Here is a 22,129-nt window from a genome sequence, read left to right as displayed (position 1 = left end):
ACACTTTAGACAGGGTTCTATTCAAATCACACAAAATTTATTGTTTTTATTAGCCCTTTGGGAGGAGATGATTCTAAGCAGGCAGAGATAGTGCATCATAAAACAGGCACAGAGGATCAACACCCCCCAAAATCCCTCTAAACCCCCTCCAAAAAACTCTTGTCCCTGTTTTTGTGCACAGCCACAATCCTTGACAATTAAGTTCTTTCAATTATTATTTTTGTTTTAAACAGGCTTGACTTAATTTCACACTAAATTCAGTCAGATTATTAAAATAAATACATACACTGTAATCACTGGACAATCACAAAAAGTTTCCTATTACTTCTTAAAGCTACAATGGCTGTTTGGGCAAAGTTTATTTCTGTTTCTTATTTTATATATATATTATATATATATATATATATAAGAGTCGCAAGATCTACAAATAGCTGCTTTTTTAATGACAGTAAAAATCCTAAATGGTTCTGTGGTGTAAACCATTGGCAGTTTGTCGACTATATATGGTCTTAAAAACAATAATGAAATATGTAATACATTTTTCTTTTGTACTCTACCAAGATCAGAGGTATAAAAAGTCTAAATAAAATTATGGATATTATACGATGTAGAAAATGGGCTTAATTAAAAAACAGCAGAAGATTATTAATTGATTGCCCAAACTGCAGTTGTAGCTTCCCTTTTTTGTTTAAAACTGACAAACATGATCAAACCCAAAAAACAAAGTACAAATCTATTCTGATGAATACTACAGTGAGACAATAATGTTTCCTCCCATTAATTATTTTTTGGGCTATTTTTGGATTCTTTTCTCTCATTTCTATCTTTGACCAAATGCTTTGGATGAGAAATATTTAGGAAATTTTTCTATGGAAATTTTTTGGCCAATACAAATTTAGTTAATGATTATTTGATTTCTTAACAATTTCCAATGTATAATAATAATAATAATAATAATCTATAGTTCATTCCAGCACATGAATGAACCATTTCAAGGCAACAAAAAACTTGAACATGGCCCTCTGGCCCTGAGGCCGTGTTTTGTACATTTCGTTGTGTCAAAACTTTTTCTTTTCATCCAGTGAGTTATTCTAGTGTACATTAGTGTAGTTAAAAAACAATATGAGCTGGTCTTACTCAAGATGGTCTGGTCAAACCTGGCAAAAAGTTCAGTTCTGTTAGTCTGTGGTGGTCACACTGTCAAGGCCGTTGCGGTTTTGGTTGGTGGAGTTCTCCTGCTCTACTTTGAGAAGCGGGACGACATCTTCATTCTTTGATTCCGCTTCCTCCTCCCGCCGGGCAAATTGTCAGTCTCTGTGGGAGTGGCCCTGTAGGGTGATGCTGAAAACTCTGATTCGTAGGTGGGAGGCGATTTGCAGGCACAGGCTCATGCAGTAACGCACCAAATCCACCAGGGACAGCACCTAAACAGCAGTGATTGAGATAAGACAGGCTTGTTTAGTTTTGACTCAAATGCTTTTTGCTATGGAAGCTTGTTTCTGCCATGGAATAAAAAAAAAAGTAAATTATCTCACAATTCTGCCTTTATCCAAAGACTTTATATATAGAAAGACGGTGCACTCGTATTATTATGAATGGGAGAAAGTCAAAGTCCCTTTCAAGGAAAGTCTGTTCACTCGGTGGCCATATTTGCAACACCTCCTATTCGGCAGTCCTATCTATTTGAATGGGGGAATCCTGAAATCTCAAAAACTGCTTGGCGAACTCACAATTAAATAACATATTTCAAATCAGCAACACAATCTAACATGAACTGTCCCATAAATGTTGTTTCTTATGCTCAAATAGCGTTAAAAAAAGCTTACTTTTCAGGCTAGACGAGCCAATGCGCATGTGCAGTCCTAAGCTGAGTCTCAGGTTTTAGCTTTATAGTATGTTCGAAAATTTAAAAAATGAAGCAGTTGAATTGAATTGCCCCGTTTGACCCGCTAATGGTTCTGGCTCACCATGGCAATCCAAAGCACGATGTGTTCATCAATGAAGCTGTTGAAATACTGATTTAGGAAGAGGAGTCCAGGACCAATGAAGGCTGTGTCAGGAAGATGAAGCTCACTCTTGGTCATATGGGCCACCTGCAAAGCAAAGCATATCTGAAAACACCTGATGCATTTTGGATCGTTTTGGATAGCTGTTTAAGGAAATGATGAAGCTTATTTTGACTAGAATTTTCTCATGTAGGCACCAGCTACATAAGAAACACTCACCACCAGCTTATTTGAGATCTTGGCGATCACCATGCCAAATGTAAGGACATAAAGGCAAGGATGGTGCTCAAAAAGCTGACTGGAGGACTTTTTAAAGATGATGAAGGCCAGAGTGAGGATGAGGCCAATGTGTAGACCAGGAGACAACACACTGGTGTCCTAAGGAAGACACGCACTGTTAAAGTACTGTTAAGACCACAATTCTTCACTTTTTTTTACTTTGCATTATGTTAAACCTTGCAAATGAGTTATAATATGAAGCATTAAGCTGAAAAAACATGACTGCAATAGGATTCAGTGCTGTTAAAGAACAGAAACAATGAAGACCTCAATGACCCATGCACTGCTGGAGTGCACTTACTGCGACAGTTGAGCCGTTCTTGCCCACACCACCATTCAGGATGACGTAGAAGTAGTTGTAGGTTGAATACAGGAACCCGCCGATGATGCCGAGAATTGGAAAGGTTTGCAAATCCACACCAAGAACAGGCAACTGGTTGAAAGATATGAGAATATATAATATGAGAATAGCTGTTAGTTTGTGTCTCATGTGAGCAGGGGTGCTGGGAAGAGGCAAAGCTAAAGCTCTGAGCATGCTTTACATGGAGGTTAGAAAAGACTGATGTGCGTGTTGACTTCATCTGCTTTTTTGGCAAGATCATGTCTATGGGTGACTGGTAGCCATGGTAGCAGTTTTTACCTATATTTACCTTTTCACAGTCTGTTTGTCCTTAGACAGGAGGCAGAAAACAAAAGAACACACTCAGAAAAGGGGGCTGTGTCATGATTCACAGTTTTTGAGGATTTGAATTTTTTTTTTTTTTCAGTAAATTGTCTATAATATTTAATATATTATAGTCTGTTGAACCCTTTTAAAAGAATAATCTGAAAACATTTGTTAACTACAAGCACCCAGTTGTCACACTGCAACTGAGGCTATTGTTTTAAATAATAATAAATGAAATGTACTTATATTTATTATTATATTAATATTGTGAATAAATGTAAATAAAAACTATTCATAATCATGATTTATTACATTTTACTATATTAACCTAAATATTTATTATATTAGTGTGAATAAACATGTAAATAAATAAAAACTACTAATAAAAGATTAATATTATATTTGCCTAAATGTATTATTTTTACTATAATATTAGTATTGTAAGTAAACTTACAAATAAACAAAAATAAATAAAAATATGTGATATATATTATATTTACCTAAATTTATATTATTATTATTGTTAGTATTGTGCATAAACATATAAATAAACGTAAATAACTAATAATTATTTGTATTAATATATTTATATAAATTTAGGTAAATATAAATCTATCTATATAAATATAAGTTATTTATTTACATGTTTATTTGTTTATGCACAAAACTAATAATAATATAATAGAAAGATTTATATTTACCTAAATTTAATATATTAGTATTTTTATTATTATTTTGTTAGTATTGTGAATAATCTTGTAAATAATTACAAATTATTAATAAAAAGATGTGAAATCACGCATAAGGAAAAAGATTTGCAATATATATTGATTATATAAATTGATGATTGTACGCATATGGTTTGATGCAAAAATTTTAAGTAATTGATTGGTTTTAAATTAGTAGGCCAGAAACATTATAAGCTTACTTTGATGTTACAGTCAGAAGTTACTTAAATATATATCAAATATAATAGCAGTCAATGCACACAAAATGATACTTGTAAGTAAAATTATATTATTTCAGACTGATGGGGAAAATAAGTAACTTGGCAACAAGTCAAAAATAGACATGGAGTGTCTTTTTCCACGCTGTGACTGGCCACAATGGACTTTTCCAGTGTAGGTGGTTTGGAAGTGAATTCATGAACATTATGAGAAAGAAACTTCAGAGGCTCAGTGTGAAGCAAATGTCTGTTAAAGAAGGTGAATGACGTACCCTAGTTTCCCAAAGACTCACTCCTCCGAATGCTGTCATCACATACATGATTACAATAGCAATCTGGACCTCTGTCACGTCAACCCTGCAGAAACCGTTTGGTAAAAGACAGTTTGAAAAAAATCACACAGACAGACAGGTTGAATGAATTCAGTCGAATAAGCCGTGAACAGATGCACTCACAATCCGAAGCGGAGTGTTCCAGACACGTACGTCTGCCAGTGTGCGCAGAAAAACATGAACATGCCCACAAAGCCACAAAAAAACATCCAGTTAGGGTAAGCGCCGATCCCACAGGATATACACGTTCCCACGGCAACAAACACTAAGAGAGCAATCCAATTAGAATGCTGTTAATATTTACAGATGTAAATAAACACATAACAAATGGCATAAATCTACTGCTAATCCATATAAATATTATCCAATATCTATCCACTATTATTATTGTAAACAATAATACATAAAAAATAGACACTTTTGACACAATGTTTTTAGGATGTTGCTAGGTGTTTGCTTACTGGGTCAATTTAAAAGCAGTTTGTTCAAATCACTACTATAAGTCACTGGGGCGGTACCTTTTTAAAAGGTACCCTTTTGTTCCTTTTAGGTACTAACATGTACACTTTAGGTATTAATATATACTTTTAAGGTACCAATATGCACCATTTAGGTACAAAAGTGTACCTTTTGAAAAGGTACTGCCCCAGTGACTGCTTTTGTACCTTTTTTTTCTGAGAGTGAATAGTAATACTGCTGGTTTCCTGAGAAAGCACTACTAAATATTATTCCTAACTAAAGGACAAAAGGTTGTCTGGCTGGTTGTACCTGTTGAAACAGCGTCACAGCCATGGTCAAAGAGCTCCCCAAGAGCTGAGCTGCTATTGGTCCGTCTGGCCTGCTTTCCATCAATGGCATCCAGCGATTGGTAGATGAAGAGACCTAACGCGCTGAGAATAAAGGCCCAACCTGGAGCCTAAAAAGGGTAGATATGAAGGAAAAAATAAAGGCCGAGCCAACATTAACTGAACAAGTAAGCATATTGAAGACCCAGTTCTTCTTGTTTGACTGGACTCAAAGCCAATGAGACATAATCATTTTTCCAAATTATATTAAATGCTCTTTCTTTTTTTTTTTTTTTTTTTTGTTAATTTATTTGCAGTTTCTTACATTCAACCACTCAAGCTTTCAGATCTCTTGTGCCAAGAGAGAAAACAAAACCTAAAACTAAACTTTGACCTCTAACTGTAGATATGGGTGGTTTATATTATTTTGTGCGAGACTGAAAACAAAACTTATCAAGGTTAGCAAACATGGACACAAAGGAGCTTTTTTTATCTTATTTCCTTTAATAGATACCGTTATCTCCACTATTTTGCCATAATTTCATTTGCTGAGAGGTGATTTTGGAAAGAAGCACTTCAGCCATACATATAATCATATAATATGAAGGAAAGAAAATGTAGCTACAAATGTGAAATGACTTAAATCCATAGAGGAGACTGGTATAATTGTCTTCCCTGGATTATTGCCCCCTTTGCTTTATTGCTCAGTTTCTTGCTTATCCAGGCATAATTTTCCTTTTTAATCAATTAATTCCTCTAAAACATTAAGATTAGATTGGAAATAATAAGATTTAGCTTATTAACATGTGTAATATAGTAACAGGTGTAATAATAAGAGATAAAGGATGAAAAAAAATACTATTTAAAATCCGTGAATAACCAATATGACATTGTGTAGTGCTTTGAAATAACTCAATCATAGATAATGTAAAATGAGAAGACAATAAAAGTGTGTGTACTTGTACAACTATGTTTGTGAGGACCAGTTTGAGTTTTAGACCATTGGAGTGAGGACATTTTGGCCGGTCCTCACTTTCTGAGACCCCTTTAAAGGTCTGTTTAAGGGGCAAGACTTAGTTTTTAGGGATAAGCTTATAATTAGGTTTAGGGTAGGGGTTCGGGTTAGGCACTTAGTTGTGATGGGTAGGGTAAGGAACTAGATATTGCATTGTGTCAGTGAATGTCCTCTAAAAGACAGATGTACGTGTGTGTGTGTGTAATAGTCTGGTATGGGCAAAAGTCCATGTGGCCTACTGGGTCAATTTCCCAGAGAGCCTACATGTAGGCCATCTGGTTTCACTGCACATTCACAAAACAGAATAAACCCCCTGCATGTTTCAGATCCATCACTTAAGTACTTTTCATTAAAAAAAAAAAGGCCTCTTGAAGGCCTCTAATGTATTAAATAATTCTCTCTGTTAAGTCTGTTACTGTGGATGTGAATCCTAAATCTATCAGGTTGTTGTTAGGAGAACAGGACACACAACTCAATATCAGGCCTATGCAGTTATATGATTAATGACATACATTACATAATTTATATTATATCGATTCTGATACTAGACACAGATACTGATAGTTTACTTTATTCTATAGTAATTGGAGATGATGCACTGTAAGTAGTTGTCAGATGAAATGTGGGCCTAAAAATATTGATATGTGTATTATCTGACATCCTAATGCCTTTTGTTTTAAATTACGCAACACTTACACTACTGTTCGAAAGTATGAGGTTGGTATGATTTTTATTTTTTAAATGTTTTTGAAAGAAGTCTCTTATGCTGACCAAAGCTGCGATTATTTGTTTAAAAATAGAGTAAAACAGTAATATTGTGACTGTATATTTTAAAATGTAGTTTATTCCAAAGCTGAATTTTCAGCATCTTCAGAGTCACATGATCCTTCAGAAATCATTCTAATATGCTGATTTGGTGCTCAAGAAACATTTCTTAATATCATCCATGTTAAAAATGGTTGTGTTGCTTAATTTTGTGGAGACCATGATACATTTTTTTTTTTTTTTTTTCAGGATTCTTTGACAAATAAAGTTCAAAAGAACAGCATTTATTTAAAATACAAATATTTTGTAAAATTATGAATGTTAACGTTAAGTTAACGTTTGAATGCCATGTTTACAAAAATTATAACGTTAATTATTAGGCTTAGAAAAAATTAGTTCCAGTCTTCTAATTTGATTCATAATTAAAAAAAAAAAAAAAAAAAGTTGGTGATTAAAAACATCACGCTCATAATTGTGCTGTCGTAGTGAATATCAGCACAGTTGATATTACCTGTGGCCTTGTGCTAATATTCAGTACAGCAGCTCTTGCTCATGCAATATTGCTTAATTATATATTTTTAATGTAAGCAATAAGGTACGAAAGGCTGTGCCTGCAACCCCTTCAGCCGTGACTTATTCACGATACAGCACTAGCCTCGAGTACCTTTTATAAAACGGTTACCACACAATACAAATATTAAAGCCAAAAATATGTATCAATGCAACTTTCATGAAGTAAACTTTCACTTAAAGTCTTCCGCCCGCCGAAAAAAACAGTCCCTGACCGTGAACGCAACAGAAGTTACATTATTACACCATTAGATGGTGGCAAAGACTGTCTTTATGAGTGTGTCAGTCAGCAGCGAAGACTTTTACTTTGAAAAGACTGAATTGTTGTGAACACGGAAATAGACGCAACCGACAAATGCTTTGACTAGCGCTGTCAGTCACGGGAAAACCCCTTAACTGTTAAAAGGACAAGATAATACATCGGACATTTAAACAGATTTTTTATTATGAACGTAGGACTGACCTGAAGGAAAATGCTAAATCTGAATGCAGGTAATAAACTCGCTCACTCGATCTCTTTCTCACAACACTCTTCTACATAATACAGTAAACATCAATGAACAATATCAATTGAGAACATACAGTTTACGTTGCTAAAAGTGGTTGCTAAGGGTGTAGTGATACACAGACCGGTTGGGTGAAGCGGTCATAGCCGTGTTTTATCGTGAATAAAACACAGCTATTGATCAATCAGAATCAATGACAGGAACTAACCGTTTAATAAATATTATTATATGATTATGATATTAATTATATAATTATTTTGGGCGACTTAACCAATTAGTTTGTCTCTGGGTTAAAGTTCACTCTAAACTCCCTTTATCTGTGTTCTATCCTGGCAACAGGTGGGTTAAAGTTGTGCATTCAGCAGCAATCTCCAGAGCTGCATAGCAATAAACAGAGGAATCTGGACTTTGCTGGTGGACTATAGTCTGTGATCCTGGAAATATGACACAGGGTACTGTGACATGTGGTCAACAACAGTGCAGCCCAGAATCAGATAGAGAGGGTCAACAGCTAAAATAGCAAACAGTGATCTGCATGGTCAATAAATCTGATAAAGCAGCTGCTTACAATGCCTTACAAAGCTAAAACGTCAGGTAACACTTTATTTTAAGGTGAGGTAGTAACATGTTGCAAGTACTACTTACTCTTGTAGTTATAACACTAAATGACGCATAATTGCAAGTAACTAACCCCAAATCAAACCTAATCTTTAACCTATAGTAAGTACATGTAGTTCATATTACCCAGTTCTTATTTGTGTAATTACACTGTAACAACGTCAACTTAAAATAAAGTGTAACCCAGCTTTATCATTAAACGTGAATCGATAAACCAGTAGGCTACAACAGACAGTGACCAAAAATGCATTAAGCCACAAAACGTTACTTGTGTATTTATAGTCTTTGTTCAGCACCACCGAAAGCAATGCAATCCTAAATGTGAGTGTTTATTTTTAAAACTGACGTGGCAGGGCATTTAAATAGATTGAAACACGTAACGCTGTCACTCAAAGTTTCGCTCGCGTCTGAACTCACCTCCTCCGTGGCCGTGGGACTGTAATACACGAGAATGACCGTCGTTAATATGTTAATGAGGAGTCCAGTGATGGTCAGTGTGTTCGGCGCGACCCACGTCGGGATCTGCTGGACCAGCCAGTTCCAGTATATCTGGCAGGGCGGCTCGAAGAGAGAGCGACCGGCCGCGCTGTACTTGTGTTCCTCCAGGCGCTTGAGCTGGACCGCGGACAGCGGCCCCGGACACGCGCACTGAGGCATTATGATCGCTCTTTTGGCAGGGTCAGTGCAATGTTTTGGTCCTAATCCCCAAGTGTCCACTTAGAAGACGACATTAGCTTGCGGTGGTTACGTGTGGAGAGTCATTTTGATGAGCGGAACCGACAGCCTCCTCCGTTCCTAATAGTTGACAACAGATAAACGCAGAGGCGCAGGAAACTGCCGTCCGGAAGAGAACACAGCCGGGAAATTTGAACGGCTGCGGTACCGCGTCTGACCACCAGGGGCGCAGATGGTGGTGTTCTGGTTTACATTACAGGCAGTCTTGTTAATTAAATTTATTAAAATCGTTTTCTCTTATTGAGATGTTGCTGAAATAAAATAAAGGCTAAATATTAGATGAAAAATATTAAACTTAGACTTATTTCAGTTCGTTGCAAAGGCAACGTTTCTGATTTTGGTTTAAGTTGAATTACTAAAATTACTTAAAATACTTTAAAAATATTTATATTTTCTATTTAGCTGTAATTAAAAAAAAAAAAACTAATAAAAATGACACTAGAATGTAAACTAAAATTAAAATATACAAATAAAAGCTAATTCAAAATATTAATAACTAAATATTACTGAAATAACATTGATTTTTGGAGGTGAGCAGGTTTGACTGACACCTGTCATACCCGCCCTCATATTTTTAGAAGGGTGCAAATCATAGAGGCGATCTGACCCAAATTAAGGCTTGAGCCCTGCTAAAATAAGTCAAAACAGGAAAGTTGAAAATGATTTTTTTGTAGTAATTTAATTATATGGGTTTCAAGGGGGTAACCACAAAATTTTTATTACAGTCATGGTGCGTATTTTTATAGAAGCTCATGAAGAGTCACAAATTGTTTTGGTAACCATAGTAACAATACATTGCTTTTTTTTATTCATTTCGGTTCATTAACGGTCAGAACGTTGGCAAACCATAAATACTGTCCTTATTTATGACGCTGTTATAGATGTTTATTATGTTAAATCACAAAAAAATTATGTATGCACTATTCTATCCCTTTTTTGTAGTAGTGTCTTTTCACTGAAAATTCCAAAAAGATAAAGTGCACTTTAAAAACCCGGATGATGCATTTAATTAAACGAAAAAGTGAAATGTGGAATGTTGGCCATTACAATTTAGGGTCAAATATTTGTAAACAACTAGACTTGAATTTCCAATTGGTTTCCTAAAGGTTACAAAAGAAAAGGGATGAATTTTTTATTATTAAAATAATATTTAGAAATGATTTAAACCCCAATATAGATAGGGACGGAGAAGCACTATAAATTGATAAATAAAACATCTTTTGTGCCTAAAGAACATCTAGCAAGAGAAACAAACAAATAAAATTTGTAATTATGCATAATAGAGAAAAGAGAAGGCTATATTGCGATCTGCAGAAAAATAAGATATTTTAAAAATAAGAAACCTTCTGAAACAAGAAATAAACACGTGTTTTTCATACAGTGACATTTATTCAACTGTCATGCTAAAATGAACATTGGCATGTACTATCAAGAAACAAACACGTGTCTCTCTGACACCCTGTCTGATCTGCCAGTTGCACAGTATTGATATTGCTAATCTAAGTGTATTTCAGTAGATTCATTAGAGAATGATGGAAAGGGGCTGGAAAACTCAGGGGTAAAATCAAACAGGCAGAAAAAAGAAAGGAAAAGAAAGACAGAAACCGCAAAACCCAGACCCAGAAAAACGTTAATGAACCGCATCACCATACTGTATAACTGATTGCTCTATGTCTTTCACAAAAAAAATGTGTATTTGTGATATATTTAGAAGCTACAATCCAGTTCACTAAAAGCATGCATCTGCGTTTCAGTGGCACTTCTTAAAACACAGCTTTACACGATTGCACAGTGACAGACACAGACTTTTCTAACTATAGATCCATGTCTGAACAAAGCATACCATGCCAAAGACAAATGTGCCATTATCTGTAGTAGTGACAGGGATTTCTGGGTAATCATTGGGTGAATCAGCCTTCAGTTGGATCCTTTCTTCTCTGATTCTGACTTCTCAGATTCGTTCATGTACTTATCAATGAGGTGTAAGGGAACGCCTCGCTTCATCAGCTCAAAGAACGTAAAACCTCCTGAAAGAGGGGAAGGATGACAGAGTCAGAGAGATGACATTGAAAACAATGAAATTACGAGATACATATTTGTTCTTCACAGTGGCCACAAAAGTATTTGGACACATAAGCCATGCTTAAAAATGTCTGAAAGTCTTTGTATTATATAAAATATCAAAACTAGTGCCATTTATTTTAAAGGAAGAATAGCCCAAACACTCTTCTTAAGCAGATTGTTTCATAATAAGAAGTTTGTAATTCAAATTATAAAAAAAAAATGGATGAATTGTTTAAAATGTGGACACTTGAACTTAAGGAGAACTGATTTCTACCAGAAATCATCTTGACACACACACAAAAAGAGGCTCAGAAAAGTGAAGTTAAAAGCCTGAACATAATTTGTTTGCAGGCACACTTTTAAAAAGTACTTTTTATGAAAATAATATACTTTAAAAGAATATACAGTACTTCAGCTGTATAATATAATATACAGAATGTTTTCTTATACTTAATTGCATGTTAGTTGCAATCAAATGAAAATTTATTATTATAATAGTATAAAAATGTATATTAAATATAATTAGTTGAACTTTAGAGTGTTTTTTGACTCACTTAAATGGGACATAAGTTCATCTTTATACATAATTTCATACTTTTATCATCTTTGAAATATGGTTAAAGTGTACTTCAGAATATACTGACAAGCATTTATGGTTAACTTAAATATATCTTTTTTGTAAATATATTTGTAATTTGTAACAACGAAGTTGCAATTTAGTACATTTTAAACATTAACTTTTGAATGTAATATCAAATAAAACTACAGTTAAAATTGTAGTCAAATACTTTACATGTGCTTTAGTATTATAGTCACATCAAAATAAGTACTTCTTCAAAGAAGGCAAGATTATTTAAACATAATGATTTAAATTTTAATTTAAAGTAAAACATTTAATTACAAAGTGCACTGTTTAAAAGTGTACTCAATTCTGTTAAGAAACAGTTATGAAAATGTATAATTACATGGCCTTACAGTTGTTTATATATACACATACTTTTAAGGTTTGAAGTACATTAAAGTGCACGTTCAGTACAATTAAGTGCACTTTTTCACAAGGGTCGGTTTGATATTTTGTAATACAATGACATTCAGACATTTTTAAGTGTGACTTAAGTGTCCAAAAACCTTTTGGGGCCACTGTATACAGAGAAAAGAGGTAGAGACAGACAAAAAGAGAAGGAAAACAGTAAAATCAGGACAGGAATTTGTCAGTGTTCGGCAGGTGCAACACAAATGTTGAGGCAGTGAGTACAATCATATCTCTGCAAGCTTTTGCAGCTATTCAGGTGCTCATAACACATTTCATGATTGCTTATCTTTGCTTGCTGTAGCATGTTGAGCTGCATGGGCAGTTGGTTGAATGCGCTCTAAATGAAGCTGAATGAACACCGTTATAAATTTACAAAGCACATCTGCAGAAATAATACATAAGAATCGAGTTTTGCTTGGGGCAGGGATGCTAGTCTTGACTTTGTTTTGAATCTGAGAGAAAGGGGTAACATCCCATTTTGTGGCAATTCTAGTGTCTAAAATTGCTAGGATTTTACTTCAGCAAGTTTACACCATGGTTTGTAATGAGTAAAGTAACGGTTACTTGTTACATTTATTTTGTCAAGTAATTAATTCACATTACTTTTTTATTTATAAATGTACAGTTGAAATCCCTTCTCTTAGCCATGTTGGGAGAAATAGGGGATAAAAGGTGCACATGTATGGTGGGAGTTGTGTAAGTATGATGGATATTGGTCTAAGGAGTGTGTCATGCTTCATTGACGTGCAGATTCAAAATAGTGCTGGTAAATAAAAATATGCCACTTTAAAAAGTAGCTTTGTGGTATAACCTATATGTCATTGCATGCAAACTATGTTGGGGGGAGGGGGTGTTGGAGGGGGTCAAACACTTAAAGTAGAACATCATAAAGTAGCATTTCCAGTGCCTGCAAGCCAAGCATTGCCCTTCCATTCTGCAGGAGAAAGAGTCTCAGTTAGATGCTGTTGGGAAAAAGTAATTTAACATGTTTTCATAATTAGTTACTTTTTTTTATAATGATTAGCACAAAATTCTACGTTTTAAAAGTAACATTCCCCAACACTGGCTGACTTTGTCGAAAGCATGCACAGTATAAATTCTGTAGTTTTCCTGGTCACCATGATTTTGCTAAGTAAGACTCATAAAATAATTTGTTGATCCTGGAACAACATTCCTGTCCGAAAATGTAGTTCTAACCCTATCCCTACCCCTAAACCTAACCCTACCAAAAATGTATCCCTAAAATCAGAGGGAAATGATAGGTAAATAACAATGATGTAAAAGCAGCTAATTTTTGATTGATTGATTGGAATGTTGTCCCAGAATGAACGAAGATGTTGAACCAGGGACACGTTGTATTTTGTGAAATCACGTTCACCCAGTTTTCCTTTTAAAACCTTAAACTGGTTCTTGGAGTTCTTGTAGAATCCTGTAAAACATTCTTGATTCGGGAATATAATTCTCAAATTCTAGAGCATTGCACACCAGCAAAGAGCAAAAGCAGGATTATTGGCAACCAAGGGATGCAGAATGAATGAAAAATAAGCTTCATATGCCCGAAACCATATGAAAGCTTACCTTGAATGAGAACAACACAGTAACTATTCCTGAGTGATGACTGGGGGAGAAAAGAAAATACGGATTAAACCCAAAGTTTACATGAGGGAGTTATTATGTGCCTCAGGGTATATCACTGACTTAGTCATTACAGATTTAACATGAAGGAGTTAAAGGACATAACACAGTCTACCAAGAGGGAAACACAGCAATATGGCAAGGTATGATAGAGTATGAAAACATGTCAGCAGCACAATTTTTAATTTTTTTATCAGGTCTAGGATTTTTCACAGACCTGCTAAACAATGTGTAATGGGTGTGACCATGTGAATCTGCTTTCTACAAAGTGTTGCATTATGGGATGTGTGGTCCAGTGGCAGTGGTGAGATGAAATTGCTTTGGATTTACTGGATGCTGTTGTAAATTCTCAATTTATGCCAGTTATGATACAATGGAGTAACAACATACTTAAATGGTCATATCTTGTTGAGAGAGATCTTGCAGATAGATCACAGCTGTACTAAATGACTGTACAAATGTGACAGGAGACAAAAAATATATATCTTTTTATATTCTATTTATATTTTATATATTGTATATTAATGTACATTTGATTTTTATAATATAATTAAAGGATCTAAATATTGAAAGTTGATTTAGCTCAAAATAGCTTCAAATGTGAATGTACTAATGCTGGTAAAGTAATAATTAGGTTGTTTAAATCAACAGGTTAACACCATTTAACTGTTATTTATTTATGTAATTAATTATTTAAAAAATGGCATTAACACATTTTATTTGACTTAACTGATTGAGAGGGTTTTTTAATAGATTTTTCTGAGAGGTAATTAACCTGAGAGGTTAACAACATTAAGTCATGTTCAGCCTTGGTATGGAAACATTTTATTCTCTTTAAAGCTCGAAAATAACTAAATGCATTAATGTGCTAAGCGCATATAAAACCTGTGCTTAATTGTGATTAAATATTTTAATTGATTGCAAGCTGCAGTAATAATAATTGTTAATTTTATAAATGAATTTCTTCAAGTTTTAATACTGTATAAATGCTCTATTGGTGCTCTATTGGCTATTACAAAAAAGAAAAGAGCCTCAGCATAATAAAGGCTACGATTATAAACAAGTGTACAATACAAACAAATAGAATATGTAGAATAAATATAAATGAATGGAATGGTGAAGAGAGCATTAAGCCTTTTTATCATATGGCTTCTATATTGTACTTACCCTTGAAATCCACAGAAGACATTAAGACATTGTTCATATTACAAACAGAATTGTAACAATGGTGGACCAAAGTGCTATAATCTTATGGACATTAATTGGTTGGTTAGGTGTAAAAATAGCGTGTAGGTTGGTAAGGAAATGAAGTTATACTGAGGTGCTCTTGAAGGCAAATGAACCCTTGTCAGGCTCCTCATTTAGTCTTTAGTTTAAGCTCTTTTGGTTACCTCAATGAAAATGAGTTTTGAAAGCACATACAGTATAGTGGAATCAAACAGGGTTCTACGCAACAGTAAAGGCCCCAATATACTCACGGCTAAGTTTTTTCGTTCTTCGCTCAGGGGTAAAAAGAATTACCTTTGAAATACCTAAATAAATGAAATACCTTTGCAGCGATTCTGTTAGTAAACATTCTGACACCACAAGGGATGGGAGCAGCGTTTAGATAAATATATAAATGTGCTGCGTACTTTCCTCTCAATAACAAAATAAACATACATCTGATCTGATCATAGAGCTCGGCAATTCGGCACTCTAATCGTCACGTTTATTTATATACCACTTAAAGGTGTGGTAAGTAGATTTTGAACAACGCTGTTGGACATTGTTGATATTTGAAATCAACCCAAACAAACCCACCCCTCTCTTCATTGCTTTGCCTCCAAAACTCACCCTCCAATCCTAACCACCCTGCTCCGAGTCGGTCTCGAACCACAGCCCAATCGCTGCTGGTGTGTGAGGCGAGTGCACTGACAATGACGCTAAACACCGCATTCTCTAGCGGTCGTCAGTGTGCAGTGCTTTAACAGCAAAACTCACTCTATCTGGCCACTGTTACACACGCAATGCGAGTGAATGTCTGTTTATCACAGCTGACGCGCAGCACGGTTGATGAGCGAACGACAAGGAAGCACAAAAAATGAATGTACAGTACACAAGAGTAAATACAAAGTGTTCGATGTTAGCCGCAAACAGCACAGCAGCTCCAGACAATCAAAACCGCGTTACTCACAAGAGAAGCGGGATCCAAGCAGCCTCTGCGTCTGTTTTCAGGCCTTCCCACTCAGCTCTCTCCAGTGCTGAAAAGCTTTTCTAATATAAATGCGGTCCTAAAGCGCTTGCCCAATCATAAACCATCATTCCAGTGATATTCTTTTGAGCTTTTGTATTGTGTCCCATCTCTCGTTCTGCAGGTTTTTTTTTTTTTTTTTTTTTCTTATTTTCAAATCTCTCTCTCCTCGACCGTCATATGCCCCCTCATGATGATTGGTTACATGTGTGTTGTTGGTGTCGGCCCGACTAACTTCCAAACAGTGTTTTTGAAATTCTACTGAGTCCACCTTTAATACAATATATTGATTTAAAGCAAGCAGCTTTACAGTATTAAACATGGAAAACAGCGTGTTGCTTTCAGAGAAACTTCAATTTCTTCTCTAAAGCAGCTCTCCAGTGTGTTCATGTTTTTACTCGCAGATGTCTGACCTTGACGGGCTGAACAGAAGAAATGAACCAGATCAGATTTCCATGTCAAAGAAGGCGAAGCGCCAGAGCCACACCTTCCTACGTATTACTTAATCGCCATGGACCAAAGGGCTCGCTGCTGAACTACCATAGTACGATGCATCGTTGAAGAAATCTAGCTAGACTAGCTAGTCACGACTGTTTCGCGAAACTGTATTGTCGCAAACCTGTCGCTCAAACACGTCGGTTAATGATGTCATGCAGGTGGTGGAGCAATAACTTCTTTTAATGAATCCATTTCAGATCAAATTAATGCTAGATGTTTTGCAATAAATTATGAACATGGCATCTGAGGACTAATTCTCAATTTTCTCAGTTATTTTGCTTTATTTCCAGATTCAATCATAGGCTCATTCTTACGTACTGGAGCACGTACGCACATGCGCACTCTTCATAATGCTGCTTTAAATCTCTTCACAAACTAGAAGATGTAAATGATATTTGTATGTATTCGAAATAAAAGAGATATAGATTGTACTGAATGTCAGCTTGCATATTTTTCTTGAGATAAGGATTTATTAAGTCCAGATGTCATGCAAACAAGAAACCATGCTTCTAACCACAGGTCGAGAGCTGTCATTCCAACCACGCAACTTTGCGATGCTGTTTGCGAATGTTCGTTGGAACTATGGTTTCGGGAAACACAGACTCGTTGAACTGTGCTGATAACAACGGAACTTGCGACTATAGTTGGCTAACGATGCTTTTGGGAAACGCACCCCAGAGTGAACTTTTCTGGAATGTTTGCTTTGGCAAGTTATTTCAAACGCCTGAAACAAACTCCAAGCGAAGTTCATTTTGTTCTGATTTTGTTCACAATGACCAATTTGTTCTTCGATTTCGCTTGAAGTATATCAGGGCCTTAACATTCCTCTTCAATAAAGACCAGGTGTAATATTCCATATTGAGTCACTTCATGACTGCATATCCCCGTAAAGGAGTGTTCTTAAGATGCCTTATCTATATCTGAGGTAATAGATGATTATATTAATGCACAGACTAACCTTTGACCTCTAGTTTGCAGTCCACCTGAGCCTCTCCAAGGTCATTGACAGCCTTGCAGGTGTAAACACCTCCATCAAACGGGCTGGGCTTGCGGATCTCAAGCGTACACACACCCTGGTTGCTGAACATGCGGTAACGTGGGTCGTCTATGATGGTAATCTTGTTTTTCATCCAGATCACCTTAGGCTGAGAGCAGTAACGGAGTATAGTATGAATACACAGTAAACAACAGATAATATCACTGGTGAAGAGGAACCAAATCAGCATCAATCCATCAAACACAATGGAGTGTCAATGAAGTGAAAACTGCTTCTCTGTGTTAGTTACAGTAGAGTATTGAGTTATTGACACTAAGACAATATGATCCAGTGAGTCTGTGCTCAAAGATTATAACTAGCAGGTGCTGTTAAGCCCATTGGGACACTCGCAGGTCAAGCTAACTACAGGTGTAAAGCCATGAGCACATGGTTGGTGCCCAGCAGAATCACCCACAACCTTGTGTGGGTGAAGGGCCAATAAGTTTTCATAGGATCATTGGAATTCATGTATTACTTCTTCAATGCATGTAATTTTTACTCTTATTTTCTTTACTTCAGGTCACTTAGCAAGGATTGAATTTCTTTTATTCTGTTTACACCTGGTATTAGCATCTGTTTAAGTGGACAGCACTAAATATAGATTTAAACAAATGTGTGGTGATCAGATTACTCAAATTATATTCAGAGGCTGTCAGAAACTCATGTGACCATGTTGCATTTGTTGTATAAATGATGATACTATAAATCCTGATGTGTCAGTGAAAGTTATTTAAAATAATATTCCACAGAACAAGCTGATTTTTCAGTGAAATGCAGTGATACAACGACTTAGTAAGTGATTTCAGGTGTAAACAGGGACTTTATGTCTTGTGATCTAAACTGAAGTGTGCTTGAAAAGTGTGCTTACCTGTCTCGGGTGACAGAAAAAAAATGATATGGCAAAATAACACTTTTTAAAGGGATAGTTCACCCACAAATCATTCTGACATCATTCTGTCATCTGTCAACCTCAAGTTGTTCCAAACCTGTATGAATTTTTTTCTTCTGTTGAACACATATTAAGATATTTGGAAGAATATCAGTAACCAAACACATCTCACCCCCCATTGAATACCATAGTATTTCCTACTATGGTATTCATTGGGGGGTGAGATCTGTTTGGTTACTGACATCCTTTAAAACACCCTTTAAAGAAACTCATACAGGTTGAGGACTACTTGAGGGTGAGTAAATTATGACAGAATTTTCATTTTTGGGTGAACTATCCCTTTAAGGTGACATTTTTTCCCAGTCATCTCAATGGCAAAAAGTGTCTGAATTTACCCTACCTTTCTAGTATTGTGTCCTGCCAGTCACCTACCCTAGGGTTGGCACGCACACTGCAGTTCAGGGTGGCGTTGTACCCAGCTACGGCGAAGGTGTTGATAAGCGGCTGAGTGAAAGTGGGCGGCTCGGTGAAGTCGCGGTCATTATACTCTGGGTTCTTCAGTTGCAGGCCTGATTGAGAGTGAGAGGGAGAGGGAGAGCGAAAGGAAGAGGAGGAGGAGGAGGAGTGAGAGGGGAAGGGAGAATGGGACTTTGCATGATACAAGCCGAGAGCTGTATCATGGGGGAATTTCCCTTATGTGATGAGGAAGAGACAACATTTATCATCAGCATTGGCAAAGCGTGACACACACAGTCTGTTAAAGATGAAATCTGCACTTGGGAACACACATGGTTACTGTCGTCACAGAAATTTGTGGCTAATAAACATTTTTTGTGTTATTACTAGTATATACCAAGTGTAAATGGAGATGTATCAGGGAGAATCATCAAATTGTGAAGTTACTATAAAGTGCAGAACATACCTTTAACACTCCAGTAAAGCCTTTAAAGTTCCTTTGTGTCAAGTTTAGACTTTACACCAGGGGAGTACAATCCTGCTCAAACACCAAACCTTGATTAACAGATTCAGGTTCATGTGCTAAACTCTGCAGGCAAGTGTCCCAATTTGCATATTATCCATTCTAACACAACATAAGATTAGAATTAATGTGTCCTTATATGAGTGTTATTTATATACTATTATAGTTGTTATTAATATTTTGAATTAGTTTTTATCTATTTTAGCCTTGTAATATCAAGATATGTTCTCAACTGGCACACTGTAAAAACTCAAATTATGTACTTTCCCATTTCCAGCAACATACATACTTTTAGTGTATATTATATGTAATCAAATTGGGACACAGACTTCATCTCCAAGAGCAGGACTGAACGACCCTCCTTTACACCATGTTCAGGGACGTGCATTTCAATTAAAATCCTGACTAAATATATAAAGACAGACCAAGTAGGATGTTGATTAGTAAATTAGTGTTAATTAGGACATCAGCCCTCAGGTACCAAGGCTGTAAATTCCCCTGTGATTTCTTAGATTATTAGGAAACATCACACAAGTCCACATTAGCCAGGCCTAAATTACTACTATAAAGCAAATTTGTTAGTATTAAGAATTTTAATTAAAACTGCTGCAAGCGATTTCAGCACTACTAGCGACACCAAACAGACAGTTTTATCCAAATCGACATAAACTACACTCAAGGTTTATTTTATTTTATTTTATTTTATTTTATTTTATTTTATTTTATTTTATTTTATTTTATTTTATTTTATTTTATTTTATTTTATTTTATTTTATTTTATTTTATTTTATTTTATTTTATTTTATTTTATTTTATATGTGTTCCCTGTGAGTCAAACATATGACATGTGAAGACTATGCTTTAGCTACAGGAATGGTCAAACAATTACTTGAACACTTCCACCAGTAGGTCAACCCCAAATTCACAACATTGGTTAGAGGTTGGAAGAGAGCAAGTTTTTTGATTGGCTAAAATGCACAGATTCTGTTTTGCTGTTTACAGGGCTGTCATAGCTTAAAAAGGTCATATCATGCCCCTTTTTTAAAGTATAGATTTTTTTTTTTTTTAAAGATTTATTTTTGGCGTTTTTGCCTTTATTATGATAGGACAGTGATTAGACAGGAAGCAAAGTGAGAGAGAGAGAGGGGGACGGGATCGGGAAAGGACCACGAGCCGGGACTCGAACTCGGGTTGCTCGAAGCGCATTGGCGCTACATGTTGGCGCACTGCCCATGAGGCCATCGGCGCCGACTAAAGTATAGATTTTGTTTTTGGGTTCTACTAGTATAGGTTTTCACACTTGAATGTTCAAAAAACACATTTTTATTTTCACATTTTACATTGTTGCAGCATCTCAGTTTCCAGTCTGTCATTAACACTCTCTTTACTTCCCGTCTCTATGAAGCCCCTCCTTCTGAAAAGCACAGTGTGCTCTGATTGGTCGGCCGGACCAGTGTGCTATGATTGATCAACTGCTTTGAGCGTGTTTCGGAAACGTCACGCACCTTACCATAACCACAAGTTTTAAACACTCCTAACGCAACTCAACCAGGCCTCGCCCTTTTTTTTGCATATGCCTTGGGTGGGAGTTACTTAAATACTGTGGAAATTATTGGAATATTGACATGCAAGTTCCCAGAAGAAAACTCAAGATTTCAATCAAGGCGTTTCAGTAAGTTCAGAAACAGTGCTTACTGATATAGAGAATAACTCCCTTTGGAGTGGACTTTGTGCTTTGTAACTTTGCAGATGTTTTTCATGCTCAAACAGCAGCATTACACACTAAAGACTGTTGAAAATTCTAAAAAATAAATAAATAAAAAAGCATAATAGGTCCTCTTTAATTCTTTTTAATTGGTATTCAGATTCAAAAAAATCACTTACTGCAGCTTTGAATTTAACAAGCAGTTAATTTACAAATGGGTAGGAGTAGAGCGGAGCAGAGCCTTACCTTCCTTCACGATCAGAGCACTGTTTTTAGTGGCAGTGGCGTTTTCACTTAAGCCCACCATGTTCTCAGAGTAGATTCTGAAGAAATACTCGTTACCCACCACCAGATCTGAGATTGTGATGCAGGTACGATGGTAGTGCTCCACACATGTGTACCACTCCTGTAGCACACACACACACACACACACTGATCAGACTTTTTCCACTTTACACTTAAAATATTACAGATTTTTTTGTACTATATATTTGTATATAAACTATATAATAAAGAAAAAAATATTTTACTTATCCCAGGAATTATAAAAAAGAGATTATATTATATATGTTTAAATCTGTGTTAAATATTAGTATCATAGAAGTACAGTGAAAAGGCAACCAAAGTTTTCTTCAGACCATTGTCTTTTTATCAGCTTTCTGGATGGTGTAGCCTATTATGGGTGCATTGCCGTTGTCCTTGGGTGGATTCCAGTCCAGTGCTACATTAGTCCCCCAAACCTCATCGATCTTTACAGCCTGTGGTGGGCCTGGAAGATCTGGAATAGGCAGCAATAGAAAAAGTTCAACAGCACTTCAGTGGAGAACTTCATA

The 22,129-nt window shown here is 35.8% G+C and overlaps 3 protein-coding genes across 3 annotated transcripts in view; 1 reads left to right on the top strand and 2 right to left on the bottom strand.

The window, feature by feature from the left end:
* The window catches only part of gnptab (N-acetylglucosamine-1-phosphate transferase subunits alpha and beta), a 55,291-nt gene that overhangs the window by 24,127 nt on the left and 9,035 nt on the right, over positions 1 to 22,129 (top strand). The window lies entirely within an intron of this gene.
* Positions 16 to 9,349, bottom strand: chpt1 (choline phosphotransferase 1). The gene is made up of 8 exons (XM_051889995.1): positions 8,907 to 9,349; positions 4,999 to 5,146; positions 4,354 to 4,495; positions 4,171 to 4,255; positions 2,587 to 2,718; positions 2,226 to 2,384; positions 1,968 to 2,093; positions 16 to 1,424 (listed from the first exon to the last, which is right to left on the bottom strand). The coding sequence occupies exons 1-8, from the start codon at positions 9,144 to 9,146 to the stop codon at positions 1,308 to 1,310; spliced, it is 1,149 nt and encodes a 382-aa protein (XP_051745955.1). The 5' UTR covers positions 9,147 to 9,349; the 3' UTR covers positions 16 to 1,307.
* Positions 10,594 to 22,129, bottom strand: part of mybpc1 (myosin binding protein C1) — a 40,294-nt gene continuing 28,758 nt past the window's right edge. The window contains exons 29-33 of the mRNA XM_051889998.1: positions 21,935 to 22,074; positions 21,543 to 21,702; positions 19,045 to 19,181; positions 17,646 to 17,832; positions 10,594 to 11,251 (exon numbers count right to left, since the gene is read on the bottom strand). Coding sequence (XP_051745958.1) covers positions 11,142 to 11,251; positions 17,646 to 17,832; positions 19,045 to 19,181; positions 21,543 to 21,702; positions 21,935 to 22,074 — 734 coding nt within the window. The 3' untranslated portion in view covers positions 10,594 to 11,141. The remainder of the gene's footprint in view (positions 11,252 to 17,645; positions 17,833 to 19,044; positions 19,182 to 21,542; positions 21,703 to 21,934; positions 22,075 to 22,129) is intronic.

Source organism: Ctenopharyngodon idella, chromosome 4 (assembly GCF_019924925.1).
Source record: "Ctenopharyngodon idella isolate HZGC_01 chromosome 4, HZGC01, whole genome shotgun sequence".
Classification (NCBI taxonomy): Eukaryota; Metazoa; Chordata; class Actinopteri; order Cypriniformes; family Xenocyprididae; genus Ctenopharyngodon; species Ctenopharyngodon idella.
Note: the sequence above shows the minus strand (reverse complement) of the source record. Positions and strands in the feature narration are given on the sequence as shown.

Bases quoted from the DNA above. Each gene is read 5' to 3' on its own strand.
- chpt1 (XM_051889995.1), bottom strand. From the start codon at position 9,146: ATGCCTCAGTGCGCGTGTCCGGGGCCGCTGTCCGCGGTCCAGCTCAAG. The intron at 2,719-4,170 runs GTACGTCATTCA...TCTTTCAACCAG, and splicing joins TGAGTCTTTGGGAAACTAGG to TTGCCTGTTCTTGGTGTGGA. The intron at 2,094-2,225 runs GTGAGTGTTTCT...TTTGCTTTGCAG, and splicing joins AGATCTCAAATAAGCTGGTG to GTGGCCCATATGACCAAGAG.